Below are 24,502 nucleotides of genomic sequence, written 5' to 3'. Positions count from 1 at the left end.
GGGACTCGATTAACCCTCTGAGTGCAGGATGCTGATTGGCTGTCTATGCCGGATGGAAGGATGGGGACACGTTATTTATTGACGCGTATATCGCCCTCATACTCTGCAGCGCTGTACAAAGGTGCAGCCGGTCCTGGACACGTAACGGTAGCTCATCACTTCCTATAGGTGGCATGGCTGGGGGGGGAGCGATATATCTCAAGGAACTCGGGCAACTCACACTACCCTCATCCACCGGAGAGGCAAATTGTTACCTGGGATCAACCTGGGGGGGGTCACACACACCGCTGTCTATGCCGGTACCGGAGGGGGGGGGGGGTCACACACACACCGCTGTCTGTCCCGGTACCGGAGGGAGGGTCACACACACCGCTGTCTGTGCCGGTACCGGAGGGAGGGTCACACACACCGCTGTCTGTGCCGGTACCGGAGGGGGGGGGTCACACACACACCACTGTCTCTCCCGGTACCGGAGGGGGGTCACACACACCGCTGTCTGTACCGGGGGGGGGGTATCGGGGGTTCCGGGTTCTCACCTCCAGCAACCACCACATTCCTTTCTCGCTTCCCCGGAAGCCCCTGGACCCCGTCCACAGCGCTGTCACCTGACCGGTTACCGGAAAGGAAGTGAAGAGGCAGGACCTGTGTGATTGACGCGCGGGGCGGGGCGTTGTTTGCTGGGTTACGCGCATGCGCCACCTGGTGCGATCAGCGCTCACTGCGCCTGCGCAATAACCACGTGTGCGGCAGCTCGGGCACCGGCGAAGGGTGAGAGTGGAGCCAGGGCCCTAGGGGTAATAAACCGGTCGCTGGGATCTGCGTCGGTGTTTGCGCCGGCATTACCGCTAGGACCCCCCCCCCCCGTCCGTTTCCTCTTCTCCTTAATGGTCACAGCTCCTGTCCCCATACTGTTTCCTAATTGCCTCTGCCTTCTCCCACTTTACAGTGATCGCTAACTGCCCCTCTACATTCTCCTATCCAAAACTCATAACTAACTGCCCCTTTACCCCCTCTTATCACATAGGGATCATTAACTGCCCCTTTACCTCAGACCCCCCTCTGCCCCTATTGCCCTCCTGCATTTCCTTATAAATAGCGGTTTGCAGGAGGGGGTTGCAGCTCATGGCAGGGGCTTTATAACGGGGTATACAGCGGCGGGGGCTTTATAACGGGGTATACAGCGGCGGGGGCTTTATAACGGGGTGTACAGCGGCGGGGGCTTTATAACGGGGTGTACAGCGGCGGGGTATTTTGTGCTGGATGCAGGGGAATTACCTCTACTCAGGAAACATGCGGTGAAACCGTGCGGAGCGTGTCCTGTACACGCGGGAGGTGGGATAAATGCCCCTCACAGGGCAGATCTTCCTGCCCGGTCCCCAGTTGACCCGTGACTCCTCCCGGCCAGCGGTGCGGAACGTGTAACTGGTGACCCCGTGAACGTGTGTGAATGAACGTGTTTTTCCCGTGTAATTCAGAGCCTTCGGACACGGAGCGTCTGTGTACCGCGTGACAGACGCGAGGGCGATGGGGCTCACCAAGCAGTACCTGCGCTACGCCGCCAGCGCGCTCTTCGGAGTCATCGGCAGCCAGAAGGCCAACGTCTCGTTCGTGACCCTCCGCGGGGAGAAGGGCCGCTATGTGGCGGTTGGGGCCTGCGAACACGTCTTCATCTGGGACACCCGGAAGGGCGAGAAGGTGAGCGGGGGCCGCACTGGGAGCGGCAATAAGGAGCGGAGTGGGTGATGTCTTTATAAATTGTAAGCTCTGGAGACCGGAGCACCAAGCGGTAGATGTGGGTGAGAGATGGCTGTGCGGTGGCGCCGGGCGGTAGATGTTGGCTGTGCGGTGGCGCCGGGCGGTAGGTGTTGGCTGTGCGGTGGCGCCGGGCGGTAGGTGTTGGCTGTGCGGTGGCGCCGGGCGGTAGGTGTTGGCTGTGCGGTGGCGCCGGGCGGTAGGTGTTGGCTGTGCGGTGGCGCCGGGCGGTAGGTGTTGGCTGTGCGGTGGCGCCGGGCGGTAGGTGTTGGCTGTGCGGTGGCGCCGGGCGGTAGGTGTTGGCTGTGCGGTGGCGCCGGGCGGTAGGTGTTGGCTGTGCGGTGGCGCCGGGCGGTAGGTGTTGTGAGAGATGACTGTATGGAGTATAACTGCCCCGTGTTTGTGCTCCCAGGTGCTCATCCTCCAGGGGCAGAAGCACGAGGTGACCCGTCTGTGTCCCTCCCCCGACGGGCTGTCGCTGGCCGTGGGGTACGAGGACGGATCCATCCGGATCTTCAGCCTGCTGAGCGGGGAGAGCGGAATCACCTTCAACGGGCACAAGGAGGCCGTGACGGCCCTGAGCTACGACCACCTGGGGGGCCGGCTGGTGTCGGGATCCAAGGTACCCTCATAATACCCCACACAAGGGGGCCCCAAATAGAACCAAATGCATCTCATTGCAGGAATCTCGCCTGCTCCTGGGGGCCACAGTCTAACTAATGAGCAGAACACCCCGGGGGGGGGGGTTGATCCGTATCGGCACCCCCTGTCTACACAAACTGCCCCGTATGATGCTGGGAGGATGGATGTTAACCGTTTGTTACCAGGGTGGGGGGCGCTGGCACAGCGAGGGTTAATGGTCCCTTTCCTCGCAGGACACGCACGTGATCGTGTGGGATGTGATTAATGAGAGTGGTTTATACAGACTGAAGGGTCACAAGGACGCCGTCACCCAGGCTCTGTTCCTGAAGGAGAAGAACCTCCTTGTCACCAGGTAACCGCGTGGAGTCACTTGTCCTCGGAGCTAGCACTCTTGTGTGCTCACCCTCTGCGGGTGGTAGGTGCCACGTATCTCCTCTCCTTAAATGTTTAATGGCCGCCTCTAACCCCCGTTTCTGTCTCCTGCAGTGGAAAAGACACGTTGGTGAAGTGGTGGGACCTGGACACCCAGCACTGCTTCCAGACCATGGTGGGGCATCGGACCGAGGTACGCACCGGTAGAGTGTCAGCTCCTATGACCAGCGTGTGTAGTTGCCGCTGCGTGGCGAGTCTCCAGCCCGTTACTCAGTGAATCGTCAGCTCTGCAGACAAAGCGTGGCCCGTAGCTGCTTTTGCGTCTCGGTGGTTCTAGAGTCATATTTTAGGACAGGTCTGTGTAGTGTTTGCAGGGAATGTTGCCCCGAGGGGGTGAGTCTCATGTGGCCACGTGTTTTAATTGCCCCCGATGCAGGTCTGGGGTATGACCGTCCTCTCCGGAGAAAGCCGTGTGCTGACCGGGTCCGCGGACAGCGAGCTGAGGGCCTGGAGCCTCTCATACATGAAGGAGGTGAGTCGGCCCCCCGGACAGTCTCAGCGTGTCCGTCGCTGGGTATGCAGAGACTTTTGTGACCTTTGTTAACCCCGTGCTTTCAGGGCGAGGACGCGGAGGCTCCGCAGACCAAGAAAGCCAGAGGTGTTTCGGAGGCTCTGGCGGCAGAGGACGGGGGGGACGCGGAGGAGGCTCCGGAGCAGGTGAGGATCGGGGGGTTCTGGGCGTTCGGTGGAAACGTGGACGGGGTGCGGAGGGGAGCAACGAGCAAACGATGATACCATCTCTTCTGTGCGGCAGCGCATCCTATCCTGCCGGCGATACGGCTCCATCATGAGAGAAGGAAGGGACCGCGTGGTGACTCTGGGCACGGATCGGACGCAGAGGTTCCTGGCCTGCCACGTGAGTCCTTCATCAGATTTAACCCCTCGTTCAGGGGCCGAAATGAGCCAAACTGTTGAGGGGGTTCCAGGCTCTGTGTCCCTGGTGTGGGGGGGGTTCTGGGCTCTGTGTCCCTGGTGTGGGGGGGTTCTGGGCTCTGTGTCCCTGGGGGGGGGGGGTTCTGGGCTCTGTGTCCCTGGTGTGGGGGGGGTTCTGGGTTCCGGGCTCTCTGTCCCCGGGGAGGGGATTCCGGGATCTCCCAAGCTTTTCTGGGGTCTGCACTGCGGAGCCACAAAGAGTCTCTCCGGGGGGGGGGGGTTGTTGCAGATCCGAGGGGGTAGATTTCTCTGACCACTGGGGGGGGGGGGGACTTAGATTTCTCTGACCGCCGTGGTACTCCCCGCAGGGCGCCGACTCCCTGCTGGAGATCTTCTGCCTCCTGACCGAGGAGGAAATCGCCAAGAAACTGGAGAAGAAGCTGAAATCCGCCAGGAAGAAGGCGCAGTGAGTGACGGCCGGGGGTCTGGGTCTCCCCCGGGGCAACAACTGGTGCAATAGTCTGTTACCCCAGGTCTAGCCCCAAACCCGCCATGTGCCCCCCAAATGTTGAGTCCGGGAGATGCACCCGGGGCAGTTTGTGCGGATGAGGGTTTGGAGGGGGCAGTTATCGGGTGCCCCCCCCCCTGCTCCCGGGGTACTTTAGGGCAGCATCGGTAGGATAGGTTTGGGGTAAGCGTGGTAGCGTGGGGTGAATAGTTACCCTGCGTGGGGTTACGTGGCGTCTCCCTGCGTTTGGCTGCGGCCCCCGTGTCGCCGCGATTAACCCTTCGGGGACACAATGTGACAGTTTCTGCTCTTTCAGGAAGAAATGCGGGGCCGGGGAGACCCCCGAGGAGCCGCTGATCGAACGGACGCTTCGGGACGAGATCCAGAAAACGAGCAACATTAGAACCTCCTCCAAAATCAAGTACGAGGGGCTTCTTCCTCCCCAACCCCTCAGTCTCCCCTCCTCGCGCCCCGCGCAGGCATATGTTAAACGTGTTAGAATTGCTGTGTAAGGAGTATACTGTCACGGGGTAATAGTTATTTTATCCACGTGGATGATGTCACCCGCGGACCCCCCCTGCCCAGCGGCAGATCGGGGTCCGTGGGGTAACGAGGCCGTTCTGTTCCAGGTCCTTTGATCTCCTCGTGTGTCCGAAGGGGGCGCTGAAAGTGGTGGCGCTGCTTCAGAATAACTGCGTGGAGTGTTACTCGCTGCCCGAGGGGCCGCCGCAGCCCACCCTCACCGAGGGCACCAAGACGTCCAGACTCACCATCGGGGGGCACCGCAGCGACGTGCGCACCATGGCCTTCAGCTCCGATAACATCGCCGTGCTGTCCGCGTCCGCAGAGGCCGTCAAAATCTGGAACAGGTGCGGCCGGGAGAAGGCGGGGTGGGGGCATGACATCACCGATGATGTCACAGGGTTTACATCCGTCTCTGTGTTCCAGGTCCACCCTGCAGTGTATCCGGACCATGCCCTGCGAGTATGCTCTGTGCTCTGCGTTTGTCCCGGGGGATCGGCATGTCATTATAGGAAGTAAGGTAAGTGCCCCGGGGGCAAATAGAACGTCCTTTGGGTATTCTCCCCGGCCCCCCCAGTGTCACTGTGTACACAGCAGCCCCCATGTGACCCCGCACCCCACTATCACCCTCTCCTCCCACCGATGTCCCCTTTGCCCTCTGCTGTGCTGGCCCCCCCGTCACTCTTTACCCCTGTCTGCCCCTGGGGGGGGTATTTCTCGTGCTGTAACCTCCTCTCTCCCGCAGTCCGGGAAGCTGCAGATCTTTGACTTGGCGTCGGGGAGCCTCCTGGAGTCCGTGGCTGCGCATGACGGGGCTTTATGGTCCATTTCTCTGTCTCCTGATCAGGTAACGATCTCCTGGTCCCGACTGGGAGGGGGGCGTCTGGAAGGGGTCAGAAGTATTATTTCTGGGCGAGGGGGGTGTTATTGCCCCTGTGGGTGTGAGGGGGTGTTGTTGCCCCCCCCCGTCCTTCTGTCGGCATGAGAGCTTCTCGGATTAACCCCTTCCTGATTTTTGCAGAGGGGATTTGCCACAGGAGGGGCAGATAAACGCGTGAAGTTTTGGGAGTTTGAGCTGATAAGCGATGAGACGGACGCCCAGAGCAGGTAAAAGCCCGACGCGCTTCGCCTTCTGTGCCTGAGCATGCGGTCACCCCGCCCGGCGGGCCCCCGGCTCTCTCCTCCCCGCCCCTCTCCTCCCCGCCCGTCGGGCCCCCGGCTCTCTCCTCCCCGCCCGTCGGGCCCCCGGCTCTCTCCTCCCCGCCCGTCGGGCCCCCGGCTCTCTCCTCCCCGCCCGTCGGGCCCCCGGCTCTCTCCTCCCCGCCCGTCGGGCCCCTGTCCCCCATCTCTGACGGCCCCGCCTCGCTCTACCCTGCAGCCGGCGGCTCTCCGTGAAGCAGACCCGCGTGCTGCAGCTGGATGAGGACGTCCTGTCCGTGCGTCACAGTCCCGATGGCCGCTTCGTGGCCGCGTCGCTGCTGGACTGCACCGTCAAGATCTTCTTCGTCGATACTCTGAAGGTACGGATTCAACGCGGGGGCCGCAGGACACAGAAGTCTCTCCTTCTGATTAAACAAATTGGCAGCGTGTTGTGTGACCGCTCCGCTGGGGGGTAGCGTGTTGCGTGACCTCTCCGCTGGGGGGTAGCGTGTTGCGTGACCTCTCCGCTGGGGGGTAGCGTGTTGCGTGACCTCTCCGCTGGGGGGGTAGCGTGTTGCGTGACCTCTCCGCTGGGGGGTAGCGTGTTGCGTGACCTCTCCGCTGGGGGGTAGCGTGTTGCGTGACCGCTCCGCTGGGGGGGTAGCGTGTTGCGTGACCGCTCCGCTGGGGGGGGTAGCGTGTTGCGTGACCGCTCCGCTGGGGGGGGTAGCGTGTTGCGTGACCGCTCCGCTGGGGGGGGTAGCGTGTTGCGTGACCGCTCCGCTGGGGGGTAGCGTGTTGCGTGACCGCTCCGCTGGGGGGGTAGCGTGTTGCGTGACCGCTCCGCTGGGGGGTAGCGTGTTGCGTGACCGCTCCGCTGGGGGGTAGCGTGTTGTGTGACCGCTCCGCTGGGGGGTAGCGTGTTGCGTGACCGCTCCGCTGGGGGGTAGCGTGTTGCGTGACCGCTCCGCTGGGGGGGAGCGTGTTGTGTGACCTCTCTGCTGGGGGTATTGGTAGCATGTTATATGACCGCTCCGCAGTGAGGTATTGGTAGCGTGTTATGCGGTAGCATGTTGTGTGACCGCTCTGCGGGGGGGGGTATCGGTAGCGTGTTATATGACTGCTCCGCGGGGGGTATTGGTAGTGTGTTATATGACTGATCTGCAGTGAGGTATCAGTAACGTGTTATATGACTGTTCTGTGTGCCGTATCCGTGTGTTAATGCCGTGTTCCCCCGCAGTTCTTCCTGTCTCTGTACGGACACAAGCTCCCGGTGCTCTGTCTGGATATCTCGCATGTAAGTTGACATCCGATTAATTCTTTCGTCTAAAGCCCTTTCACGTTACCCCCTCTTCTTGAAGGCCGCTCCGTTTATTCACCACTCCTGCGCCTCTTCCCATAGACTCCCTTTTAGTTTTATCTCATTGAATCGCGCTGTATGCGGGGTTTGTTTATACGAAGGCTGCTCGTTAGGAAGCGGCTGTAAACGAAGTAGTAGTAGGCGCCGTGATCCACTTCCGGGTGACTTTGTGTATTCGCAGGACAGCACCATCATCATCACAGGTTCTGCAGACCGAAACATCAAGATCTGGGGCCTGGATTTTGGGGACTGCCACCGCTCGCTCTTTGCCCACGATGACAGGTTGGTGAATTGAGGACACAAAGGGCAAATACGCGGGGGGAAGGGGGGGGGGATTTGCACCTTTACCTGCCGGTGGCTGCTTCCTGGGGGCGCGGGGTAACCGGCTCTGCCCCGGGGTGGGTGACTCTGTGCTCTCTCTCTCTGCACTCTCTCTCTGTACTCTCTCTCTGTACTCTCTCTCTGTACTCTCTCTCTGCACTCTCTCCCCCTCTCTCTCTCTCTGTACGCTCTCTCAACGCTCTCTCAACGCTCTCTCTCTCTCTGTACTCTCTCTCTGCACTCTCTCTCCCTCTCTCTCTCACTGAACGCTCTCTCTGCACTCTCTATCTCTCTCTCTCTCTGAGCGCACTCTCTCTCCCTCTCGCTCTCTCTGTACGCTCTCTCTGTACGCTCTCTCTGTACGCTCTCTCTGTACGCTCTCTCTGTACTCTCTCTCTGTACGCTCTCTCTGTACGCTCTCTCTCTCAACGCTCTCTCTCTCTCTCTCTCTCTCTCTCTGTACTCTCTCTGCACTCTCTCTCCCTCTCTCTCTCACTGAACGCTCTCTCTGCACTCTCTCCGCAGCGTGATGTTCCTACAGTTTGTGCCGAAGACTCACCTGTTCTTCAGCGCTGGGAAAGACCGCAAAGTGAAGCAGTGGGACGCCGACCGGTTCCAGCAGGTGCAGACGCTCGAGGTGAGACGGGGCAGGAGGGCAAATCTGTGTGTGAACGGCAGGGGGGGGTCGATGTGTGTGCTGGGGTAATGGGGGGTCACTCGGGGTAATGGGGGGCCAGTTTGTTGCACCCCGTTACACGCATGGCATTTTGTTTTGCCCCCCAGGGCCACCATGGAGAGGTGTGGAGTTTGGCCGTCAGTCCCAACGGGGACCATATTGTATCATCGTCACACGACAAGTCTCTGCGTCTCTGGGAGAGAACGAGGGAGCCTCTGATCCTCGAGGAGGAGAAGGAGCTGGTGAGTGGGGGGCCGAGGTGGGCCGGGGGTGTCAGGTCCGTCTCACCGTCTCTAACGCGTCGTTTATTTCATTCGTGTTTCAGCAAAGAGAGGCCGAGTACGAGGAGAGTGTGGCCAGAGGCGGGCAGCCGGTGGTGAGTACTCCTGACCCGCGGGGGTCTCTGTGCGTCTGTCTGACCCGCGGGGGTCTCTGTGCGTCTGTCTGACCCGCGGGGGTCCTCTGTGCGTCTGTCTGACCCGCGGGGGTCTCTGTGCGTCTGTCTGACCCGCGGGGGTCTCTGTGCGTCTGTCTGACCCGGGGGGGTCTCTGTGCGTCTGTCTGACCCGCGGGGGTCTCTGTGCGTCTGTCTGACCCGCGGGGGTCTCTGTGCGTCTGTCTGACCCGCGGGGGTCTCGGTGCATCTGTCTGACCCGCGGGGGTCTCGGTGCATCTGTCTCGGTGCGTGCGTCTGACCCCTGTGTCGTGTTTGCAGGTGGCTGGAGAGCGCGAGGGGGAAGCCGGTCTGGCGGGGAAGAAAACCATTGAGACCATAAAAGCGGTGAGTATCGTGGCGAGAGGACGCGGAACCCCCGCCGCTCCTAAATACCCCGACAGCGAGAACTTTTTCCTGAAATCCACTTTAAATTCTTTTTCGGAATGTTTTCCCGGAGGTTCTGAGGAATCGGTTACGTGGAACCTTCCGGAATGTCTGTAATTAGTAATAAGTGCGAGTTTGTCCCTCACAGGCTTCCTGAGGATCTGTTAATGTATTTGTTAAATGCAAAATAAGCCAAATGACGTGTTTTAAAGACACGCGTGTGCCCCGCTCACCCGGGATATAAGGGTAGGATGCCCCCCCCCCGGGTGAATCCCATTCCAAGGGGTAGTGTGTCCCCCCCACACACACACACGTTCCGTGCTGTGAGGCCGGTTCTGGTGTCGGACGGAGTTTGATCCGGAGTCTCTCTTTCAGACGGAGCGCATCATGGAGGCCATCGAGCTGCACAGGGAGGAGAGCGCGAAGCTGGAGGAGCATCAGGAGCTCTGCAAAGCTGCGGGCAAAGAGGTGCGTATAGACGGGGCAAGAGCCGGGTCGGGGGAGGGGAGGAGGCATGTGGGATGCTGCATAATAGGTTGACTGCGCAGGGGAGGGTCCTGATGTGACTTGCAGGGGAGGGGCCTGCTGTGCGACTGCACAGGGGGAGGGGCCTCCTGGCCGCGCAGGAAAAGCTGGCCGCCATCGAAGCAGTAATGGGAATAATTATACCCCTGTGTCCCCTCAGCTGCCCCGTCGGACTCACCCCATCCTGCAGGCGTACGGGAACATCTCGGTGAGTGCGGTCTGGGTCCCTTTCATGTTCTGTGTTTGTCTATGTGGGGTTCATAAAGTGCAGGGGGGTGGGAGAGAAGGGCAGAAGGTGAGGGCAGGGGCGTGGGAGAGAAGGGCAGAGTGTGGAGAGGGTGAGGGCAGGGGGGTGGGAGAGAAGGGCAGAGTGTTGGGAGGGTGAGGGCTGTGTACCTCGGGCAGGCCGGAGGCGAGATACGGGATGGGATGAGGGCGCTCCGTACGCGCCTGTCAGGCATCGAACTCTCTGTTGTGATGTAGGAAGTGATTGCTTGGATTTAAATGGGTGTCAGCCGGACCCCCACAGACCCCAATTCCCCCCCCGGACCCCATCCCGCCACCGGTTACTAATATTCCCCTTTTCTAGCCCTCAGAATATGTTCTGGACGTCTTCAAGAAAGTGAAATCCAGGTAAGTCTCCGAGACGCGGTATCCGGGTGACACAGAACCGGCCCAAAGATCCGAGCCACCGGTTCCACTTAATCTGTCCGTTTCCACGTTCCCGGGCCCTTAGCCCTGTATTCTGTTCCAGAGACCGCGTTTGCCAACCTTGCGAGCGTCTGTCGGGTGTAATTAACGCTCGGAAGCCTCGTTACGCCTTCTGTAATACCGGCGTCTGGCTGCCCCTCAGGCTTTACTGTGCCATCTGCAGTGCACTAGTGATGTCTGGCTGCATGCGCCGTATTCTATTTACTATCTGCAGTGCACTAGTAATGTCTGTCTGTCCTTGGTATGCCTTGATTAATGTGCATCTGTAGTGTATTGGCAATGCCTGAGTGTCTGTGATGCACTAGTAATGCCTGGCTGCCCATGCGGTGCCCTGTGCTGTGATACTGATACCCCTTTTGCCCTGCGTGCAGCGAGCTGGAGGAGTCTCTCCTGGTTCTGCCGTTCTCCTACGTGCCCGACGTGCTCATGTTGTTCCGGGATTACATCCGGCGCGGTCAGGACGTCGAGCTGATCTGTCGCTGCCTTTTCTTCCTGCTGAGGTCAGTGCGATGGTGGGAGGGAGAGAGTGCGGGGCCACCAGTATTTTACTTCTTAAAGAAGGGGGCATGGAAAAAATAAATGCATGAAAGAGTAAAGAAGTAGGGCGGTGGGAATGGTGTGGTAGGGGAGGGGGCAGGCAGGAAGGTTAGTCGGTGTGGGGGGGGACAGGCAGGAGGGTAGGTCAGTGTGGCGGGGGGGTGGCAGGAGGGTAGGTTATAGTGTGGGGGGGACAGGCAGGAGGGTAGGTCAGTGTGGCGGGGTGGTGGCAGGAGGGTAGGTTATAGTGTGGTGGGGGGACAGGCAGGGAGGGTAGGTCAGTGTGGTGGGGGGGGGACAGGCAGGGAGGGTAGGTTATTGTGGGGGGGCAGGAGGGTAGGTTATAGTGTGGGGGGGGACAGGCAGGAGGGTAGGTCAGTGTGGAGGGGAGGTGGCAGGAGGGTAGGTTATAGTGTGGCGGGGGGACAGGCAGGGAGGGTAGGTCAGTGTGGTGGGGGGGACAGGCAGGAGGGTAGGTTATAGTGTGGGGGGGGACAGGCAGGAGGGGTAGGTCAGTGTGGCGGGGAGGTGGCAGGAGGGTAGGTTATAGTGTGGCGGGGGGACAGGCAGGGAGGGTAGGTTATTGTGGGGGGGGCGCGGCAGGAGGGTAGGTTATTGTGCCGGGGAATGGATAGCACGCAGGATTTCGGTAGATCTGTTAGGGATCCCGTATGTGACACGCGTGCCGCACTCCCTGATCCTCTGTCTCCATCCGCAGGATTCACTTTGGGCAGATCACCGGTAATCACATGCTGCTCGGGGTAATCGAGGACCTGAAGAACTGCACCATCTCGCGGGTGTCGGAAGCGCGGGTACGAACTCTCCGATCTTTGATTATTTTTAATGGCTGCCCCGCTAGATCCTGATCTCTTTACTCTCCCTCGTGTCTCCTCAGGACGTCATGGGCCTGAACATGGCCGGCCTGCAGTTCCTGAAGAGAGAGATCGAGGCCAAAGAGGAGGTTCTGTTCTTCGCGGACGCCACCGATCGCTTCGAGGAGCGCCGGAGGAAGAGGAAGAAGAACGAGAAGCTGCTCCTCTCCGTGGTTTAGTTCCCGCTGGACAGGTAGAGAGGATAACGGCCCGTTAGTAGGATTTCGCTGCGCGACCTGCATCCCCAAAAGCTGCTCCACAATGGAAGAGGAGCTCCGGCATTGGCTCAGACTGTTGTCATGGGGACTGCTGTGCAAATCAGCACTCAGACTGTCCCATTTTCCCAGGTTTTGGGGGGGTAGAACATCTTACAGTTCAATACCAGACCAGGTGTGTTCATGGGTTTGGGGTTTATCAGATTTTACCTGTACAGACCGGCGTGTGTCGGCCGCTTTATAATAAACATCTATTTTATACGATCGCTCCATAAGGGCCTGGAATGCTGAACATGTGCGACGCACGCAGAGCTTAACGCTGTCCCCGCAGCTCATATACACGGCATAGATTTACTGGCTACCTGCTCTGCCAGGAGGCGGATGTGGAGATCGGCAGATAATGAGAATAGATCTGTGAATCCCGGTTATGGCAAGGCTTCATTTTCATGCCAGGGTCCCGTTGTCCTGTGTGACAGCACCGTGTGTGTGCATGTATGTATATGTGTGTGTGTGCGCATGCATGTATATATGTGTGTGTGTGTGTGTGTGTGAATGTATGCACTGGCCACAAACTTCAAACACATAGAACTTTATTGAAATGTAACAGAACAGTGTTTAATGCGCGGATTCCAAGGCCCTCGAATGATTCCAAACATCCGGTTCAAGCGCTCGGCGTCTGCGCTGTGAAGGGAGAGAGAGGACGTTATACGAGGCGCACGCAGGCCGGGTAACTGCTGCCCCCTGCTGGGGTATGGATGCAGTAACTTTTTCGGGTGACCCCACGTTCCCTCCCTCAGCACCTGCTTCCCGGATTAAACGCCGTAACGTGATGTGGCGCTCTGTGCACCTTCCCGGCCACCCACCTGTCCGCAGAGCCTTCGTGGGTCTCAGGACTTCCAGCCTGGCGTTGGGCTCGGTGCTCACCAGTCTCACTCCGGGGCTCCTTCCTTTCGCGAGCTCCTTCTCGCTCCTGCTTTCATACACCTTCTGCGTGAGGACTGGTGGGAACTGTTAAGGATAAGTAATATTTGCCTATACCCCCCCACTGTATATTATTACCCAACCACGAGGGGAAAACCGCGTAGAAGGCCCCTACAATGCAGAGAATGTAAAGTTGTTGAGGTCCCTCTCAGGAGGTTCTCCTCGTCCTCCTGCACCTCAAAGCAACCAAGAGGGCAAAGTTGGCAGCAGAGGGCATCTGAGGTTTGATGGGAGGATCAGGTGGCCGGTAAAAGGTGAGGCAGCGGCCGCCATATTCCCCCAAATCAAGGATATTTGCAGTGAGCGGTAAGAAGAGGCTCTCCAGCTCGGTGTGAAGCTCCACGCAGTGACTCCACTCGGCTTCTCCCTCCGCTCCCTCCAGGCCGACGGCCATCGCAAACAGCTCCAGCTCCAGCTTGGTCTCCATCCCGGCGGCCACCTGCGGAAGCCACGAATGGAATGGGCCCTGGGGTCCAGCGGACTGGGAATGCCGGGGAGTCGGCAGTAACTGGGAGCCCGTGGCGTGTACTGGTGTGTACCGGTACCTGCGCGGGAGGATCAGGGGTACTCACCGGTCCCGGGGTATATGTGACTCTCAGGCCGCTGCTGGGAGACGGACGCTTCACGTGGAACCTGGCAGGAGGAACACAAATTACACGCGAATGCAACTTATTCGCGTGTTTTATATGTTTCTACCGCGTTATCAGGGAAAGGCCGTGTCTTTGCGTGTAATGTGTGTCATGCCTGAGTTCTCCGAGTTACCGAGTGTCCCCCGATTTTTTTTTTTTTTTTATTTTGTAATTTTGCGTTCGTTAGTTATTGGAGCTCCTCCCCCGGCCGCCTCTGCTGGAAGCAGGAAGCATTCTCGGGTACACTTCCTGCTCGCTTACAGGATCACCTGCGTGACACATTTCTGGGAAATGGAGAATGAAGGGTTAACGCCGAATAATATTTAAAATGGAGGATACGCTCTCCCCCGGGGCAAATGTCGTCGTGGTTTTGTGCCCTCTGGAGGGCGCTCTCAGACAGCAGGTGGCAGCGAGAGGGGAAACCAGGCCGGCATGTTAATGAATCCCAGCTGGGGGGCCGGAGGAAGGGTCGGTCGGGGGCCGTGGGGCCGGGACGCTCTCTGGCATTGGAGGAAAAAAGACGGTCTGAAGCCCGAGTGGCAGCTTAACTCCTCGTACAGGAAAGTGTTAACCCCCGGGGGGCATGTATTATCCGGGCTGTGTTCCTCGTCCTGCACACCGAAGGGTTAATCACCAGTAACTGTTGCCCGTAAGAGAAAACATCCCTCACACAGCCACTTTCTGCCCCCCGCCGGGGCACTTTACTCTTCTACCCGTCACTAGGTGTCTGCAGGGGGTAACGTCCTCCCGCCGTCCACAACACGTTCCGTTTTCCATGCGCGATGCTCCGGTGCTGTCCGCAGCCCAACTGCCCCGCGTTCCTGCCCCGGCCTGAGCCCCGCGGGGTATAAACTCGTTCAGTCGTGCATCCCCACCCCCGGGAAGCCGATCCGTCCCCGTTCACGCTCATCGGCTCCTTTTTTTATTTGTGGTTGGAGGTAAATGCCCCGGGGGTCCTGTCTGCTGCCCCTCGCCAGCAACCAGGGTGCTTCTCCAAACACCGGCAGCTCCCAAACCCCAAAACTAACCCCGGAGCTTAACGGACTGCAAGCTCTTGTGCGGAGCCCACATTCTGGGAGCAACTCTTCGCAAAGCCTCTCGGTCTCGGATGAAGCCGGCGGTCTCGCTGCACCCCATAATTTATTTGTCTACCGGGACTTCTGGTCCTGAGTTTCTCATCGTCCGTCGGGCCCTTTGAGGCGGCGCGGAGGCTCCCAGGGTCTCGGATAACCCGGCGTCATCTATCATCTGACGGCAGCGCGGTCTCTGCCACGGATTAGACAGCGGCAGCCGGACGCGGGGTACGGAGGGAAGGACCATGGGGTGGGCGTCCAGGTGGGCCCCCTATGGTCACCCCACCTGATGGATAAGACTCCCCATCCCCCCAGGGTCCTCACAAGCCCCTCAAAGGAGTCGGGAGACCCCTTGTGTCCATCCTGGCGTCGACTACTTCATGTTTTAAGTGTCATTAATCGTGTCGTTGGTCTCGTCTTAGATTCAGGAGCCGTATGTCTATCCCATGCATGTTTAATACCCTCACTGTATTACCCTCTACCGCCTCTGCTGGGAGGCTGTTCCGCTTATCTACCAAATCTGGAACTTCACTGGATTGGAAGCGAGATGAGTATTTAGGGAATGGTTTAGGGATCCGGGCGCATTCTCATCGCACTCCCGTCACATAACTTAACCTAAAACGGAATCAGCGCCCGTGTATCGCACAGCTGCCCCAAAATGAGAGTTCTCGGGATCGTCGCCGGGGCGGGGGGGCAGACGACGGCCGGTATCCGGGAACGTTACCTGCTAAAGTCCACGCCAACGTTCTTCACGGTCACCGCCGCGGCGTACGTGAAGCCCTCGCACAGGACGCCGAACTGCACGGCCGCCGGGAAGAGGTGGAATCCTCCGGGGAGACGCTTGGATCCCCTGCTTGTCGGGGCCGATCCGGACAGAAAGTTACCGCTGCATCTCACGGGATCCTCCGCCAAGGAGAGCTGGTAAGGGAGGAAAAAGGGAGAAAAAGAGAAAATCACACATTTGGTGGATTCAGAACGATATACATTATCGGCAGCGTGTGTTATCACAGCGGGATCTGTCTCTGGGTGCAGTTTGCTGGCAGGCGGAGCGGCCGCACAGAGCAGTTGGTACCTTGGCGCGGGGGACGGATGGCGGTTTGGCGCTCCGGATGGAGGTCGGCAGTAATACTTTCCCTTTCCTCGGCTGTCCGGTCACGTCCACGCTCAGGCTCGGGGCCGGGGGGCGATAGGCTGTCGGTGACGCCATCTCTGGCACATTGGGGTAACTTCCACTTCCCTGCGGGGCTGGGAGGCGAGAATTGGTTACTTTATTAGGAGTTAATAAACGCGTTTCTCGTCTTCTCTCTGTGGGTTTGGGAAGTTGGAGACGCGGTGCAGTCACGTCCGGCAGCCGCCGTTTACCTCTCTCCGGGCCGCCTGACTCCGAGCCGCTGCCGGGGGAGACCGCGATCCCGCAGACAGACAGCCTGATATCCGCCGCGCAGGCTGAAGGAAAAAATTACATTTTATCTGAATAATTCATAACCAGCCCGGAATCACCAAATATCACCACCGGGGGGAACCAGAGAACGCACCCCCCCGAGCTCACCGGCCTTCAATCATAATAATAATGCGGCATAGACGCGACATACGGGGGGCGTCCGCGGCATAAACACGGCATACGGGGGGCGTCCGCAGCATAAACGCAGCATATGGGGGGCATCCGCGGCATAAACACGGCATACGGGGGCATCCGCGGCATAAACGCGGCATACGGGGGCATCTGCGGCATAAACACGGCATACGGGGGCGTCCGCGGCGTAAACACGGCATACGGGGGGTATCCGCGGCATAAACGCTGCATACGGGGGGCATCTGCGGCATAAACACGGCATACGGGGGGTATCCGCGGCATAAAGGCTGCATACGGGGGGCATCCGCGGCATAAACTCTGATCACTGAGTAAAGGGCACTATCCGCTAAGTGGCGGCATGGAGGATATACGCGGAGCGCGTCGGTCACGTGGGGTTTAGACACCTGTTTGAGGCTCCGTAATCCTCCTCTCTGGATCTTTCTTATTTTCTTGCTCGCTGGGGGGCGGCGGGGGGTTTCTGGAATGGAGAGCGGCGTCTGCAGCCTGAGAGAGAGAGATCTGGGGAGTTACGCGGGTACCGGGCCGGTGGGCGGCAGCCTCCATTACACATACATGTGACACGGAAAAGTCTATTCACCAAACAGTGTGTGCAGCTTGAAAAGGCGAGGTTATCCCATTTGCCCCACCGGCTCTCCGAACTTGTGGATTCATTAAAAACTGTGTGTTAGAATGTGCGTGTGAGCGCATGGTATCAGGGCAATTGTGTGTTACTGTATGTGCAGTGTGTGTGTGTTACTGTATGGTGTTGGAGCGTGTGTGTGTGTTACTGTATGGGGTTAGAGTGTGTGTGTTACTGTATGGGGTTAGTGTGCGTGTGTTACTGTATGGGGTTAGAGTGTGTGTGTTACTGTATGGGGTTAGAGTGTGTGTGTGTTACTGTATGGGGTTAGAGTGTGTGTGTTACTGTATGGGGTTAGAGTGTGTGTGTGTTACTGTATGGGGTTAGAGTGTGTGTGTGTTACTGTATGGGGTTAGAGTGTGTGTGTGTTACTGTATGGGGTTAGAGTGTGTGTGTTACTGTATGGGGTTAGAGTGTGTGTGTTACTGTATGGGGTTAGAGTGTTTGTGTGTGTGCATGTTTCTGTGTGGTGTTGGCATGAGTGTGTGTAAGTAGTTGGTATCAGCGTATGTGTGCGTGTGTTTGTGTTGTTAGCGTGAGAGTGTGTGTTGGTGGTGATGAGGGGTGTGCATGGGGTAAGTGGTGTGAGATAGTGTGTGTATGTGTAAGGTGTTATAGTGGTCCATGCCTGTGATCAGCACCGGCCTCGGCCCTGCCCGTTGAGCCTGCCGGTACGGCCTACATTTATCTTTGTCTCTACCGGATGCCTCCGTCTGCGGCCCCTCTACATAGTGGACTCGTAACACCAGACCCCCAGCCGGGCCTTACACTATCTCTTCGGTTCGCTCACAGGCTGGCCCGCTCAGCCATTCACAATGCGCGGTGACATCAGGGGCAGAGATTCCCTTCTCCTGCAAACTCCCTGTTTAGTGAATACGGCCCCAGTAATTGGGGAGTAAACGTCACCTGTGTGAGCAGGAAGGCTTTCCCCGGCTCAGAGCGGAAGTACGGAGGAACATCCTTCATCCTCAACGCCGCCAGGTTTTCCTTCAGCTCCTGGATTTCCCGTCTGTGGAAAAAACTAAACCATTATCCAATAAAAAAGCGATCTGGGAAATGATGTCATTAACCCTTTAATGTCTCTATGGACATAATAATGCATCCACAAAAAAGGGTCCGGATGACTCCGGGTGTATTGGGAGATGACGTTGCTGTAAGAGATCAGGCTGTCTGAAGAGACAGCCAGGAAGAGACAGCCAGGACTTTCCTGCTAGCTGCACGGTGTCAGCTCCAGTGTCGCAAGGCTCACTGTGAGTACCGGCTTACTGATCGCTGCTAACGGATCCCTGCTTACTGATCGCTGCTAACTGATCCCTGCTAACTGATCGCTGCTTACTGATCGCTGCTTACTGATCGCTGCTTACTGATCCCTGCTTACTGATCGCTGCTTACTGATCGCTGCTTACTGATCGCTGCTTACTGATCCCTGCTTAATGATCCCTGCTTACTGATCCTTGCTTACTGATCCCTGCTTACTGATCGCTGCTTACTGATCGCTGCTTACTGATCCCTGCTTAATGATCCCTGCTTACTGATCCTTGCTTACTGATCCCTGCTTACTGATCCTTGCTTACTGATCCCTGCTTAATGATCCCTGCTCACTGATCCTTGCTTACTGATCCCTGCTTACCGATTGCTGTTAAAGCTTCTCCCTCTTCCAACATTCAAAAAAAACACTTTAAAAATGTGAAAATAATAGTAATAATAATAAAAATGACAATTATAGGATGCCCTGTGATGTCATGGTGACCAGAGAGACCCCCAAATGAATCTCTATCTATAAAAAAGAGCCCTCTTGCCCCTGTAAACTCCACCCACTTTGCCAGAGCAGCTTTCTAATTGGTTAGTTAAATGCTAAATGTTACATCCAGCGGCCAGTAAGAACTGTAAGGGACTAGTGAGATCTTATTGGTTCTTCACCTCCACAGCACCGCCTGGGACCTGGGGGGCATTTGGTTAGACCCCACATCTAGTTCTGCCCCACTCAAGCCTAGCTACCCCTTCCCCCAGCCCGGTACCAGCCTCTGGGGCAATTTACCTAGAGATGAAACCAAAAGAAAACAAATGTCAAAATAAAAGCCACAGGGATCCTCGAGGGCCGTTTCTGGCATCCAGGGGCATATGAGGGCTTTACAGGGGCAAAGTCCAGGGTAGGGAGTGACTCCTGGGGGCCGGTACCCCACTAAACATTAATATTCCTTTTCATACATTTTTATTGAAGAAGACGGAGACATTTCCATGAAGCAGCGTCCCGAGCGACCTGCCCTGACCTGAAATAAAAGGCTTTACCTTTCCTGCTCTAACCTGCCCGGCCAGAGCCATGCCCGCGAAGCTGCACCCCGTCTGCTTGCCGAGAGAAAAGTCACGGAAACTCATTAGTTACCCCAACACGCAAAGGACACGACACGTCTGGGGTATAGAGCCGAGACGGGGCACAACCTCCCCCACATGGGGGGCAAATGGGGCGATGGCCTTGTCTCCAGCACAGTGGTGGGGGTGGGTGTCTGCGGCTACCTGAGGGTCTCCCAGTCCTCTGCGCTTCTCCGCGGCTTGGCCTTTGGTGGAAGGGCCGGTGGCGTCGGCTCGACGGCTTTCTGGTAACGATCTGCCACGTCGGCTGGAGGGGTAACGGAAGAATTAGGAGCGGCGACGCGTTTCACCGACTAACCCGTACTCAGCGAAGAAATCCCGTGCAAATATAACACCGGGGGACTTTATACCGACGCATAAATTCAGGACGCCAGCCGCTCAGCTAGCACGGTATCTACTACCCCATCACCTTTATTATTCCTTGGGTCATTTCTGTCACTAATAAGCACGATATAAGATACACGGCGGTGACACGCGCTCCGCTGCTACATATTATCGGTAAAAATACCGATTTATTCCTTTTTACTCAGAAATAATTAGAACGATGGCTCCTGGGGGGCTGGGGGGGGGGGATATCCACGAGAGAGGGGCTCGTTTCTGTGGCTCTCGGGGTAATTTCCTTCTCGCGTGTTTCGGGTTCCGTGTTGCACCGTAAGTAACGCATTAGATACGCAGACAGCGCGGAGGCCGGATGGTGTGCCTCGATGTCATTCTGAAGGACCGGACAGCGATAACATCCACATACCGAGGGCTTTTCCGGTAAAGGACACGGACGTTGACAGCTTTCACGCGCTTGGTGCAATGAAGTCAGGGAACGAGGGTCCTTACCCTGCGGTGACGAGTGATCGGTCAGGACGAGGGGCCGGCTGCCACGTTCCACATGCTCTGGACTGGAATCCTCTGATGGCTCCCAGGACTCTGCGAAAGACTGGAGGAGAAACCGGAACGTAGTAACGCATGGAGAGACCGAGCGGTGGGTTTGGCACCCAACGTTCTCTGCTGCTGTGGGTGGTGGGACGGGGAGGGCTCCGCTGGGCGAGTGAAGAGACGCAACTGACAGTGGACGAGCCTATGGGTATTTCAGGGTAAATGCACTGTTCCCTCTGCCGAGGGATGTCTGGGACTCTAGGCCATAATGTTAACATTCACTCAGTGCGAGTGGCCAGTCAAATTAAGGGCTAACTCGACAAACTTGACTCCAGTTGCGCCCTCATTCACTAATCTGGGAGTTGTTGGCGAAGACATGCGGCTGATGGTGAGTTTCAGGTGAGGGCATGCGAGTTTCAGGATGCAAAAAATACATCCCGCCACAATACACAAATAATAAAGAGGTTTAATAAAAAATGAGGATCCCCAGGACCCCCGTTAGTCAATGGGAGCTGATGGCTATCCCTGGGGTATACTGCAATACATGCTACACGCTCCCCTGCTCAGGGGCATGTGGGGTTAAACATAATAAAAAAAAAAAAACACCCAGCCCCCGTAACAAAGTCACCCAGCGGGGTCACGTAGGTGGTAGTAGTAGCGTGGCACCTCGCACAGAGGGTGCAGGGCTCCAGGGGGCTTTAGTGAATTTGGCTCTCACCAGGACGAGTTGCAGAAGCCCAGCCGCGCGCTCTCTCTCCTCCGCCGTTCTCGGATCTTTTATTCCCGTCTCCTGCAGACGTTCTTCTTTCTCCAGGATCTTGTCGATGTATCGCTGGAAATAACCACGAAACGGGGTGACCCGGGATCTCCGTCACCAAAGCACCCCGGGCCCTCGACCTTAAAACGAACGCCAGTTCCTACCCCACAAGGGGCAAACACACCGTACCCTCCATGTTCCCCCGAAATACCTTTAGTGACAGCTGCAGCCCCTCTCGCAGCGACTCGCTGATGGTCTCGTACCGAAGGAGCCGGCGCATGGTCAGCGCTTTGGGGTTTTTCACAATAGGTGGCGGACGTTTCTCCGTTTGGTTGCTGGTAAAACAGAGACCCTTCCACGTCCCGGCTCCCAGCGGGGGCCCGGGGGTCTTTCTCTGAGAAGCAGGCGGACAGAATGGTATTAAAGTTTCGGGACACTTGGCGGTTATTATAATGATTCCACGGGCGGGAAGCCGGCCAGAAGCAGCCAACATCCAGACATACACCCAACATGGAAGAACATTCATGGCAGAGATCTTATACCTCAGCGTGCGGGAAGGCCTCCCAGGACCGAGAAAGAAGATTTGGGGGGACCAGATCCTTTAAGTGTTTCTTCATGATCCACGGTGACGCCTCCGAGAGGGGCTTGAGGACAGTAATGCTCTGCACCCCTAAAACGGACGCCGTTGCGTTAGAATGTGCGGCGGATCCCTGAGATCACTAAATGGCTGTAACCGGCTGGATCCTGGGGGGAGGTTTTTGGGTCTCCAGAAACCTCATTGGCTCCAGACTGCAGATTTAAAGCGGGCCGTAGGAAGTCCGCACAGAATAGCCATGGGGGCCGTTATTACCCCGCCTGGTTAATAAGTCTGATCCCCGGGGAGATCCCTCCGTGTCTAGAAGCCCCCAGGACAGGTGAAACGTCCCGTACCTGGCATCTCCAGGGTCGGCTCCTGTATGACAGCCGTTTCAGGGTCACCGTAGGAGGTCGCCAAATAATCCTCCACCTCCCGCTTCCGAAGGAGTTCACAGCCGGAGCCATCGGGGAGGACGACGAAAAACCTGATGGAGAGAGAAGATCAGCGCAGGTTCGAACAGCCCGGGACTCTGTGTGAGTAATAAACATAAGCAGGGGCATTAGTGGCATATTCAGCGCCCTGCACGGTACCTGGGGATGTGTAGATCATACACTTCCAAAGGGGCCCCCGGGGCCACGCCAGGCTGATCCGATTCCTTCTCGCCGTATTCGTCTTCCTCCCCGGTCTCTCCGCCGGACAGAACCACGGACGTGCTGCCGTCCACCATGACCTACGGCAAGGATATATTTTTATAGCGATGCGTGTTATTTTAGGCAAAATAAATTCACAGATTTTCAGGAGTTACAGGAAGCAGGAAGTCGCGCATGGATAAAAAAGTTCTTCAATTTTCGCATAAAAGCCAATCGCAGAATAAGACACCATGTGCAGGGCAGGGGAACGGACCGGTGCAAGGACCAGGTAAGCCCAGGTAATCTGAATGCATGCCTTCCCACCTGGCCACGTTCCTACAGGAACATGTATTGGGGGGCAATGGAGGGTGTGGGGGGTCCAAATCCCTTCAAACCGATATGTATTTGTGACCCGGGCGTGCGGCTGCGTTACCTGGTAGAGGTTGCCCTCCGGGTCGGTGGTCTCGCAGATCACCTCCGCCGTGTGGCTCATGGTGTAGCTCCCAGGGACCTCCTGTCGGGAAGGGATCTGGGCCGAGGAACCGGTTCTCGGTGAATAAACTGCACGTCCCTCCTGGTCAATGCTGAGGCAGCCGGACATCGGCGGGACCACCTGGGCAGAAAGAGGCATCACGACGCGCTCCGCATCATCTCCATCCCTTCAACGCTCATCATGAACGCTCCATGTCATGCGTTGTATCAGTTAGAGGGTAAATATACACTAAATATATATATCCACTAAATATATACACTAAATATATATATCCACTAAATATATACACTAAATATATATATCCACTAAATATATACACTAAATATATATATCCACTAAATATATACACTAAATATATATATCCACTAAATATATACACTAAATATATATATCCACTAAATATATACACTAAATATATATATCCACTAAATATATACACTAAATATATATATCCACTAAATATATACACTAAATATATATATCCACTAAATATATATATCCACTAAATATATATCCACTAAATATATATATATACACACTAAATATATATATACACTATATATATATACTAAATATATCCACTAAATATATATATACACTAAATATATATAGCCACTGAACGCTCTATACATGCTATGAGAGCCCTTTAATAATCGCGGAGGAAGGACCTGGAGCAAGTAAATGGATTTCCGATTAATTGGCCAGCAGTTGGACGGTGGGGGGTATCTCACCTGGTAGGCCCCCCGCGGCTCCACCAGCACCTCTGTGCCATCCGGAAACGCGGAGTAGTAGATACCGGCTTTGCTGTTCAGGACTATGGTGGCAAATCCTTCGCTCTCCACCCGCACAAACTTTCCTCTCCTCGTAACGGTCTGCGGGGCTTCCCCTGCAAAACCATCAATATTAGGTAAAGTAAGGGAAATGCTCTCAAAAAAGACAACAAATGTCCTTGCATGCCCTCGCATTGATCATGTAAAAAGTTGCAGGCGTTCACAAGCCCTGCAAACAACTCACAGTGGTGAATCGGCGTGTTATGTGAGTGTGCAAGGGGAGTGGAGTCTGGTCCGTCGGGTTCACCCCTGTATAGGCCCAGTCGGTACCCGGTATGCACAGTCCATGTACAGTATATATATATCTGTAAACGCATTGGATTCACTGTTTGGTACCTGTCTCCTCGTGGTCTCCGGCCAGTGGGATCTCCACGTTTTGGTAGAAGGTCGTTATCCTGGTCCCATCGGCATGTTCCACGATGAAAGTCCCGTCCTCGCTCTGGACAGTCACCACCTGGTCTTCTCGAGTGGTCACCACCTGTCCAGAGATACAGTCAGGTTTGTAACCGGCGTAAGCAAGCCCCGGGCTCCAGAGCTGTCCTATCAGCCCCAACGCCCCGAGATCATTCCAGAGCTTCACGTCGACAGGGAGCTGCGGGGTCCGCCTGACGGCAGCCGAGTCCGGCCGGGCAGCCTACTGGGCTACCACTGGATGGGTCTACTGGTTCTTATCTGCCGTCACTTTCTATGTTTACAAGCGAAACGCAGATCCCTCTACTTTTTGGTTTTATTTCAAAATGCACAAAAACTGTCGAGGGATAAAAACACCAAACCCCAAGAGAAATATTCCTCGGGAACGGTGTCTGCAGCCCCCAGGGCGCGTTAGTTTTCCGTAGCAGCGGGGGGTCACGTACTGTCCCGTTGACGGGGTCGGTGGCTTTGAATGACAAGATGGGCTCCAGTTCCAGTTTCTCAGAACCTCTGGTGCCGATCTGCTGACCACACGGGGTGGTTGTGACCCAGGTCCCAGGCTTTATGTCAGGGGGGTTGGGTGCGCTGGCTGCTGGCTCTGGTGGTGGTGGCTCCACGATCTCCTGCTTGGTTGACGATGGAGTTGTCTTCTGGCCATTTTTCCCTGCAGACACAAAGCATGTAACACGCGTGTGCAGCGCATGCAGCATCCCGTTTGGGTTCAGGTTCCTGCGATACCTTTCTTGGTCCCGGTGTCGGGTGCTGG

At 56.8% G+C, this 24,502-nt stretch overlaps 2 protein-coding genes across 2 annotated transcripts in view; one reads left to right on the top strand and one right to left on the bottom strand.

Annotated features, from left to right (window-relative positions):
- The first annotated feature begins 1,524 nt into the window (after window positions 1–1,524).
- On the top strand, window positions 1,525–11,870 carry LOC149280776 (WD repeat-containing protein 3-like). Its single transcript, XM_089500118.1, has 26 exons — window positions 1,525–1,695; window positions 2,165–2,374; window positions 2,628–2,746; window positions 2,881–2,959; window positions 3,203–3,298; window positions 3,385–3,483; window positions 3,581–3,682; window positions 4,068–4,165; window positions 4,524–4,628; window positions 4,837–5,076; window positions 5,156–5,249; window positions 5,475–5,576; window positions 5,751–5,836; window positions 6,108–6,249; window positions 7,110–7,166; window positions 7,411–7,511; window positions 8,076–8,187; window positions 8,334–8,468; window positions 8,552–8,602; window positions 8,942–9,007; window positions 9,422–9,514; window positions 9,732–9,779; window positions 10,161–10,204; window positions 10,654–10,782; window positions 11,538–11,631; window positions 11,715–11,870. The coding sequence occupies exons 1-26, from the start codon at window positions 1,525–1,527 to the stop codon at window positions 11,868–11,870; spliced, it is 2,829 nt and encodes a 942-aa protein (XP_089356244.1).
- A 697-nt stretch (window positions 11,871–12,567) lies between these two features.
- LOC149280775 (sperm-associated antigen 17-like) overlaps window positions 12,568–24,502 on the bottom strand; it is a 28,746-nt gene continuing 16,811 nt past the window's right edge. Inside the window, exons 25-45 of the mRNA XM_089500145.1 lie at window positions 24,475–24,502; window positions 24,180–24,400; window positions 23,662–23,803; window positions 23,227–23,381; window positions 22,436–22,615; window positions 21,964–22,103; window positions 21,727–21,857; window positions 21,339–21,466; window positions 21,008–21,190; window positions 20,758–20,871; window positions 20,001–20,100; window positions 19,317–19,419; window positions 17,709–17,811; window positions 16,213–16,387; window positions 15,952–16,035; window positions 15,662–15,834; window positions 15,314–15,507; window positions 13,460–13,520; window positions 13,075–13,326; window positions 12,770–12,914; window positions 12,568–12,587 (exon numbers count right to left, since the gene is read on the bottom strand). The exon at window positions 24,475–24,502 is cut by the window's right edge and continues 99 nt beyond it. Of these exons, the coding sequence (XP_089356271.1) occupies window positions 12,568–12,587; window positions 12,770–12,914; window positions 13,075–13,326; window positions 13,460–13,520; window positions 15,314–15,507; window positions 15,662–15,834; window positions 15,952–16,035; window positions 16,213–16,387; window positions 17,709–17,811; window positions 19,317–19,419; window positions 20,001–20,100; window positions 20,758–20,871; window positions 21,008–21,190; window positions 21,339–21,466; window positions 21,727–21,857; window positions 21,964–22,103; window positions 22,436–22,615; window positions 23,227–23,381; window positions 23,662–23,803; window positions 24,180–24,400; window positions 24,475–24,502 (2,832 nt within the window). The remainder of the gene's footprint in view (window positions 12,588–12,769; window positions 12,915–13,074; window positions 13,327–13,459; window positions 13,521–15,313; window positions 15,508–15,661; window positions 15,835–15,951; window positions 16,036–16,212; window positions 16,388–17,708; window positions 17,812–19,316; window positions 19,420–20,000; window positions 20,101–20,757; window positions 20,872–21,007; window positions 21,191–21,338; window positions 21,467–21,726; window positions 21,858–21,963; window positions 22,104–22,435; window positions 22,616–23,226; window positions 23,382–23,661; window positions 23,804–24,179; window positions 24,401–24,474) is intronic.

The sequence above is a fragment of the Sceloporus occidentalis genome, unplaced genomic scaffold (assembly GCF_023333645.1).
Source record: "Sceloporus occidentalis isolate IW3139 unplaced genomic scaffold, rSceOcc1.0.p SCAF_148, whole genome shotgun sequence".
Taxonomy (NCBI): domain Eukaryota; kingdom Metazoa; phylum Chordata; class Lepidosauria; order Squamata; family Phrynosomatidae; genus Sceloporus; species Sceloporus occidentalis.
This window is presented reverse-complemented; position numbering and strand designations above follow the sequence as displayed.

Bases quoted from the DNA above. Each gene is read 5' to 3' on its own strand.
- LOC149280776 (XM_089500118.1), top strand. From the start codon at position 1,525: ATGGGGCTCACCAAGCAGTACCTGCGCTACGCCGCCAGCGCGCTCTTC. The intron at 3,683-4,067 runs GTGAGTCCTTCA...TACTCCCCGCAG, and splicing joins AGAGGTTCCTGGCCTGCCAC to GGCGCCGACTCCCTGCTGGA. The intron at 4,166-4,523 runs GTGAGTGACGGC...CTGCTCTTTCAG, and splicing joins TCCGCCAGGAAGAAGGCGCA to GAAGAAATGCGGGGCCGGGG.